General features: G+C 37.6%; 1 protein-coding gene across 3 annotated transcripts in view; it reads right to left on the bottom strand.

Moving 5' to 3' along the window:
• Window positions 1-369: 369 nt before the first annotated feature.
• LOC126259175 (divergent protein kinase domain 2A) overlaps window positions 370-8,091 on the bottom strand; it is a 99,096-nt gene continuing 91,374 nt past the window's right edge. Inside the window, exon 5 of one of the 3 annotated variants that reach the window (XM_049955763.1) lies at window positions 370-1,128. In XM_049955763.1, the coding sequence (XP_049811720.1) occupies window positions 916-1,128 (213 nt within the window). In that variant the 3' untranslated portion in view covers window positions 370-915. Of the gene's footprint in view, window positions 1,129-1,679; window positions 2,137-8,091 lie in introns of those variants that run through there. The other 2 variants (XM_049955746.1, XM_049955755.1) reach the window with 2 other exon arrangements.

Below are 8,091 nucleotides of genomic sequence, written 5' to 3'. Positions count from 1 at the left end.
TGTTTAGATTTTATATTCTGGGCAGTTGAAGAAATCAGATGTATGAACTCCAACAGAAATAAAAATACGGGTAAAAATTACTTGAGTTTCCAAAATTAAGTTTCTGGTACATCTGAAAAGGAAAGTTTACAATAAGTTTTGACTTATGGCAATGCAACAGCAATTGTAAATGTGTAAACTATTCTAAAACTGAGAGATGCTCAATAAACAATGTGGAGATGCACGTTAGGATTTACAAGGAGAGCGGCGCAAAAAAAAAAAAAAAAACTGTTTTAAAAATTAAATTGAGTGTGAGAGATATGTAGCCATGTCAATGGATGAGAGAAGGAGCAAGCAAATTCTTAATGTACTCCAAGAGATTAAAAAACAGCCACGACAATCATCTAAAGGAAGGTGGGTAGGTGGTGTAAGAAAAAATGCAAGAACAACATGGATTCAATCAGCTAAAGACCATATAGCATAGAAAAGGTCAAGAACTTGACAATAAAATAAATAACGAATAGAAACAAAGCAGTAATTTGTCCACAGCTGGTATGCTTAATTTAATCTGCAGTAGGATGCAATGCATCCACAAACAACTCTTCTAGGAGTGACATCGTTTCCTCTGAAATACCTGAATTTTTCAGAAGTGAAACACCTGTTCATTACCTCTGTAAGAGGTTGAATGCAGCTCCTTTATAAACAAAATATTGTCCACCACCAGGACTTTGATGTACTTAAGCTGGTTTACTTTGTAAATATTCATTCCTTAAAGGAATTATTTTGGTGTAACTGCGTTTAGGTGCAAACACTATTTTTATTCAAACATTGCTAATCCTGGTCATCTGTGGTGTTAATTATATAGTTACAATAGTAAGATATCTAGTCTTTTGGAGCTCTTACGGTTGTGTTGAGGGTTGAGTGGAAGCTAGTGAATCAAGTGAAGTAGGGTGAGTGCTTGAAGTTATAAAAGTAACCAGAGTGATAAGTAGATGAGAAAGGGATTGGCATATGTGTGTATTCATCATTTGTGGTCAGAAATAAGTAAATAAAAAGTAGGTCTGGATAATTCTCTAACACAAGATATGGAGTACTGTGGAGAAGTCCTCCTGGCATAATACCAGGCACTGCTTTTGGTGATAGCAAATGCTGTGAACAAACAAAGTAAGTAAATAAAAGGTTTTGATTTAACTGTCATATTTTGAAAGTTTATGTTACCAATCTGTGCTTGATTTGTAAAATGAAGTAGTTCCAGTATTGCAACATGCCATGGGTGTTTTTTGAAACTTAGATTTCTTAAAACAGTATTTTAATGCCTTTCTGAGCATTTTAAATTGTAAATACAACATTTGTTACACATCACTTCAACCACAGCAAAAGTTCTATTGTGCCACATCTCAAAACCTGCATTTCTGATTTTCTTTCATCAGAGGCACCAGTATGGAGTATTGATGCATACCATCACAAATCAAGCATTGGTTTTGATCATCATGTGAGGATTCAGTTACTGCTTCACTGCACCAGTACACATTCTTCCAAACACCACAAGGATTACTAGGTCTTTTTCACAATATAGTTCTTCCAAAATGTTTCCTTCGATCTAATCAGATTATAACATCACTACAATAAATTGAGCTCTTTTTTTTTTTTTTTTTTTTTTTTTTTTTTTAAGACCGTAAATGTCGAAGTTGCTGTCATTATTTAACTCTATAGATGATTAGAATAATTTTTAGATATGATTTCTGACAGCAAGTAATAGTAACTTTCTGCATCTGCATTTCTCTCCAATGAAACAATGCTTTAATAAATTATTCATTATTTTATCCATTCATCTACAAAACCACTGTGCACAATGTAACTAATTCATTAACAGTACCATTTAGTCATAATGTATCACAGATCCAATCAGCAAACAAAAAACTGACAGTGTATAAATCAATGTAGATTCTAATTTATAGTTTTGTGAGTTTCTGTAATGTTAGCAAGTAGATGCAACAGTTGATTTGCTGCTTTAAATCTCCCAAATGGTGCTGCTGATTCTCCACACTGAGTCAGAATCAATGGGAGGTCTGGATAATTCTCTAACACAAGATGTGGAGTGCTGTGGAGAAGTCCTCCTGGCATAATACCAGGCACTGCTTTTGGTGATAGCAAATGCTGTGAACAAACAAAGTAAGTAATAGGCATGGAAATTAAGAACATAATAACTCAGTTTAAAATTAAAGTCAACAGTTTGCATTTCTTATGCCAACAATATGCTGTACAGACATAACATTCCAACCATTTCAAATGTGTGTCAATGAAAAGAGTCATATCGTACATTTCATAATGTAAAAAATGAAAAATGGAAAAAGAAAAGGTGAGCAAACATATGTGAAATAGTTCAAAGAAATAGAAATATACATGTCATTAATTTATGATTAATATATAAATAAGTTGCACCCAATTTAAAATTAACAAGGAAATATTTTTATTTCAAGTTACAAATCCCCTGTGCACTATACACAGAATCTGCTGACAGAGCTGTAGCTGAAAACAAACATCAACTTGATAGGTATAAACAATGAGAGTTATGAACAATAAATATACAAGCAGTACATGCATTAATACAAAAGAAACTCTGTATTATGTTGGTGGTTTCTCTTGACATTTCCTTTTAATGACTTCCATAAGAACGTAACACATCTTAATCACAAATATTTATTCAGTAAGGCTGCTGTGGAATGCCTGATTACTAATGACAGACACTGACATCATCATACTCATTTATGTAGAATGAAAACTTTATCAGTTCTTGCAAAATTTGCGGTAATGGCAATGAAAGCAAAGAGAAAAAGCAGCAAAATATGACAAAATTTCATGTATATATACTTTGAAACAATAGGTGTAATATATGCCCCAAGTTAGCTGAAGAACATTAGTATCTTCATTTGGCTCCTGCAGAACTTCAACTTCAATAGTCATCTAGGTTATTACAAATTGTATCTAAAACAGAACTAAACCACAATACAATCATCATTTAGAACAGAGGTCAGCTAACTAATTGCAGATTCAACCTCTGCATCTTTAGACAGCAGTATTGGAAATGCATGTGGTCATCACACCTCTACCAGCATACACATCTTAGGAACACATTATTAAATGTGATACATGTTCAGTTGTAGGAGTGAAGTTGTTACTTAGGTTTCCAAAAAGTAGCAGTTGAGAGTTATTGGAAATGTTGCTACTCTGAGTGGTATAATTAAGATAATGCTCCAATAATCTGTTTCAGCACCATAGTAAATTTCCTTAATGCTGATGTCTAATATCTAAATAAATCTTTTCTCTTTAAGAATGCTTCCCTTTAGTCTCTCTAGCCACTGGTATTACCACAACCAGAATATTCTCAGATCTGTGTTTTTCATTGTTGGAATTTTTCCACAGTCACACGTAAGAGAGAAATCCAGTCAGCTCTGTTGGCCAGTGAGTTCATCACATCCAAAATACTCGAAATAGTACAGTCAAAACTGAATAATTTAATGCTCTGTGTTTTTTTTAATAATACAGTCAAAACTAAATAATTTAATGTTCTGTTAGTTTGGGATGTGCATTTTAAAACTCTCTGTTCCGTAAAGGGAAGATGAATGAGACTTACCTGGACATGGTGCAGTGGAAAGACATACAAAGCTGTTAATTGTGAATAACAAAGTTGTCCAGACAGAACGGTGATGCTTTGGTTCTGACTCTTGTGAACAAAACTGGGAGGCTTCAGTTAAGTTATTATAAACACTATATTCTAAGGTAAGGAGTCAACTTGCAATTAAAATGTGATTAATAAAAAATATTCAATTAATGAAATTACCTGAAAATATTACAACCACAGAGAGGCAAAAACCAAAATATAGAAAACAAAGTACAGTATATTCTAGTTCCACAGACACAACTTTTAAAGAGCCAACATCAGAAGGACATTTAGGGAAACATGGAAAAATCAGTCTAACACCTGTTCACATACCTTACCTATTGTAGATAACCTCAGAATTTTTTAAAGGTATGGTAATGAGATGCAACACCAACAAAACTATGCATAATCAGATAATCTGAATCTCTAAATTACTTCCATCTCCCAATTCTGGACCTATTCCTGTTGTGAAATACTACCCCACAATCACAGCTTACATTATTACATTCCACAACACTGCTTCCACTGTTGTGTGTCTTCAGTTTAACATTCTGTGAAATCACTGAATACTTACTCTCACCTCAGAATTTCAAAATACTTTCTGTTCCTGGGATATTCAAAGGCAGGTCCCACAAGACCCAGTTCAACAGAGAATATGTAGTGATCTACACTTAATGGACCCACTGCTTACCAATATAAGGAGGGAGATGTTTCACACATTTCTCTCTAAAAAAGCTCATAAGCTACTAAGATGGTCCATATAGCAGAGATGCCTGAGTCACAGGTAGACAACAAAAAGACTTGTAAAGTGAGCTTTTGTCCAAAAAGGCATTTGTTGAAAATACACACACACACACACACACACACACACGTGCGCAACTCACATACACGTGACCACAGCCTCTGGCAGCTGAAGCGAGACTGTGCAGCCTGGCTTCAGCTGCCAAGACTGTGGTCATGTGCGTGTGAGTTGCCTTTGTGTGTGTGTGTGTGTGTGTGTGTGTGTGTGTGTGTGTTTCAACAAAGGCCTTGTTGGCCAAAAGCTCACTTCCAAAACTTCTGAAAGTCCTTTTGTTGTATCTATCTGTGACTCAGGCACCTCCACTATATGGTAAATAGCAACTATCCTTTTCATAAATTGTTGAATTCCATCCTGAATTTTCCATTGATTGATTTTGTTATGATGACCCATAGTAACTTGTGTCCCATCTGACTGACAGTGACAAGAAGTAAGCATTATAGTTAACAGATACACATCCGAATTCCAAGCTGTCATTTCCATTCTTAAATCCTGTCAGTACCCTGCGTAATATAGAAAGCTACAGTAACACAACTACAAAAGAATGTGCATTCCTTATTTGTTAGGTGACATAAGACAGCTACACTGTAAGTGAACATATAAACTGCAACATGAATACAGCATTACCTTTCCTAGCAGCTGTCTACTGTTTATACACAGCAGTGGTTCCCAAACTTTCTGAGATCAATCAGATATTAGATATTAGATATTTCAATCAGATATTAGATACTAACCCCCACTCCCCTATCATCATCAGCATCATTACCCAATTAATCTTTAGGATAAAAAAGAATTTTCTTTGCACATTATTATTTTTAAAATAACAAAAGGTAAATAATACTTAATTTTTGTAGTATTTTATTAAACCACAGTCTACTGAACCAATGTAACAATTGAAACCACTCATTTCTAACAACCATTTTTTGTAGAATTATGAAGAAATACTCAGGACATAACAAGTGCTACCTATCCATCTCAGAAAAGAGAGATAACTATCTACAATGAGGACAGACACTTGTTACAAAACATGTGTCCTTTGCACCACTAATCTCCTTAGTGACACTTACTTCACCCACACTCTGCACCTCCATTTAAAATCAACCAAGTTAAAATGTGCATACTATACTTATTGTTTATAGAGCACTTTTTGCTGGACTCCTTACTTCTGAACTGTGCCCAAGCATTGCCAATGCTCATCGTAATAACAATACAATATAGATGCTACAGCAATGTAGTAATCATGTCCTGTACAGTCAATTAGTTTGTTTATTTGTTGTGAAGTGAATAATGAAGTAATTTCTGGTTTACTGGAGGAACTACCTACAGTTTAGAGAAGGTATTTTCAGGAGATGTGACATATCTGTTTCTATTTTACTGCCATAGATGCTTCGTACAAAGTACGTGTGTAGTGGGTGGACTTTGTGAGGAACATGATGTTCTTACATTCATTTCACAAGCAGTAACCTTCACCACATTGTGCCACAAGTTGTACTTGTATTCAAAAAATGTAATTATTATAACTGCAATATTATGAAAAAGGACAGATTGCTACTAACCATATGTGGGAGATGTTGAGTCGCAGACAAGAACAACAGAAAGATGCAAAACAAGTAAGTTCTCAGCCAAAAGGCTTTCTTCTGAATTAGACAACACACTCGCACACATTCATGCAAACGCAGTTCTCACATATATGACAACTGTCTCTGGCTGCCAAGGCCTCACTGCAAGCAGCTGTGCATGATGGGAAAAGCAATGTGGCTGGTGAGGAATCAGGAGGAAGCTAGGGTGGGGAGGGGGAGAGATGGCAGGGTAGGAGTGGGGCGTTGAAGTGCTGCTTATGGGAGCATACAGGGACAAAATGGGGAAAAGGCTGGACAGCTAGGTGCAGTCAGGAGGTTAGGTGGAGTATATGGGGGCGAGGGAGAGAGTGAAAAAGGAGAGAAGTAGAAAGTGTGCATTAGCGGAATAGAAGGCTGTGTGGTGCTAGAGTGGGAACAGGGAATGGGATAGGTGGGTCAAGGACAGTGACACATTACTGGTTTCTCAAATAGCTTAGCCTTTGATGGGATAGATGATGCTTGTGACCTGACTAGAGTAGGTGGTGGTGGGAGGATGTATGGGGCAGGTCTATCACAGGCATATGAGCCCTGTGGCAAGGGGTTGGGAGGAGGGGTTGAGTAGGGGTGAACAAGGATTTAGTGGGAGGCAGAATACAAGGGTGGGAAGGATATTGGATAGTACACCTCTCATTTCAGGGCACAATGAGAGGTAGTCAAAATCCTGGCGGAGAATGTGATTCAGTTACTCCAGTCCAGGGTGGAACTGAGTCATGAGGGGAATGCTCCTCTGGGGCTGGAAATTGGTCTTTGGGAGATGCTGGGTGACTGTAGAGGTAAGGCATGGGAGATCTGTTTCTGTACAAGGTTGGGAAGGTAATTACAGTTTGTGAAAGCCTCAGTGAGACCCTTGGTATATTTCAAGAGGGATTGTTTGTCACTACATATGTGATGGCCATGGGTGGCTAAGCTGTGCGGAAGGGATTTCTCGGTATGGAATGGATGACAGCTGCTGAAGTGGAGGTATTGCTGGTAGTTGGTAGGTCTGATATGGACAGAGGTATTGATGTAGCCATTTTTGAGGTGGAGGTCAACCTCGAGGAAGGTCACGTGTTGTTTTGAGGAGGACCAGGTGAAGCAAATGGGGGAGAAAGTGTTGAGGTTCTGGAGAAATGTGGATAGCGTGTCCTCACTCTCAATCCAAATAACAATGATGTCATCAGTGAATATGAATCAGGAGTGGGATTTGAGATTCTAGGTGTTTAGAAAGGATTCCTCTAGATGACCCACAGGTAGGTTGACATACAATGGTGCCACGTGAGTGCCCATTGCCTTACAGCGAATTTTTTTTTAGTTTATGCCTTCAAAGGAGAATTAATTGTTGGTGAGGATACAGTTGGTATGGTGACCAGGAAGGAGATTGTATGTTTGCATTGGGAAATTAGTGTAACAGGAAGTGGCATCAATAACGACTAGCATGGCACCATGTTGTAAAGTAATAGGAACTGTGGAGAGTCACTGGAGAAAATGGTTTGTGTCTTTTATACAGGTGGACAGGTTGCAGGTAGTAAGTTGAAGGTTTTGGTCTATGAGAGCAGAGATTCTCTCAGTGGGGCACAGTAGCCAGCTACAATGGGGCATCTTGGGTGGTTGGGTTTATGGACTTTATGAAGCATGTAGAAGATAGGAGTGCAAGGAGTGGCAGGGCTGAGGAAAGAGATAGACTACAGCGAGAGGTTCTGGGACGGGCCTAAGGAGTCGAAGAAAGATTGGAGATCCTGCAAGATTTCTGGAATGGAATTATTGTGGCAGGGTTTGTGGGTGGACGAACCTGACAACTGGTGTAGTCCATCCACCAATTAATCCTTGTGATTCAAAACCAAAGTGATGGAGCCTTTGTCAGAAGGTAGGGAGGGATCAGTTTTTAGGTGGTGGATTGTGGTTCTCACTTTAGATGTAATGTTAGGTTGCATGTTGAGGGATTTGGGGAAGAATGTAATTATTATAACTACAATATTATGAAAAAGGATAGGTTGCTACTAAGTTTAAGGAATTTTGGAAAGTTAAGATGGGGTGATTTGTGGGCAATGGGTGTG

This window comes from Schistocerca nitens, chromosome 1 (assembly GCF_023898315.1).
Source record: "Schistocerca nitens isolate TAMUIC-IGC-003100 chromosome 1, iqSchNite1.1, whole genome shotgun sequence".
NCBI lineage: Eukaryota > Metazoa > Arthropoda > Insecta > Orthoptera > Acrididae > Schistocerca > Schistocerca nitens.
Note: the sequence above shows the minus strand (reverse complement) of the source record. Positions and strands in the feature narration are given on the sequence as shown.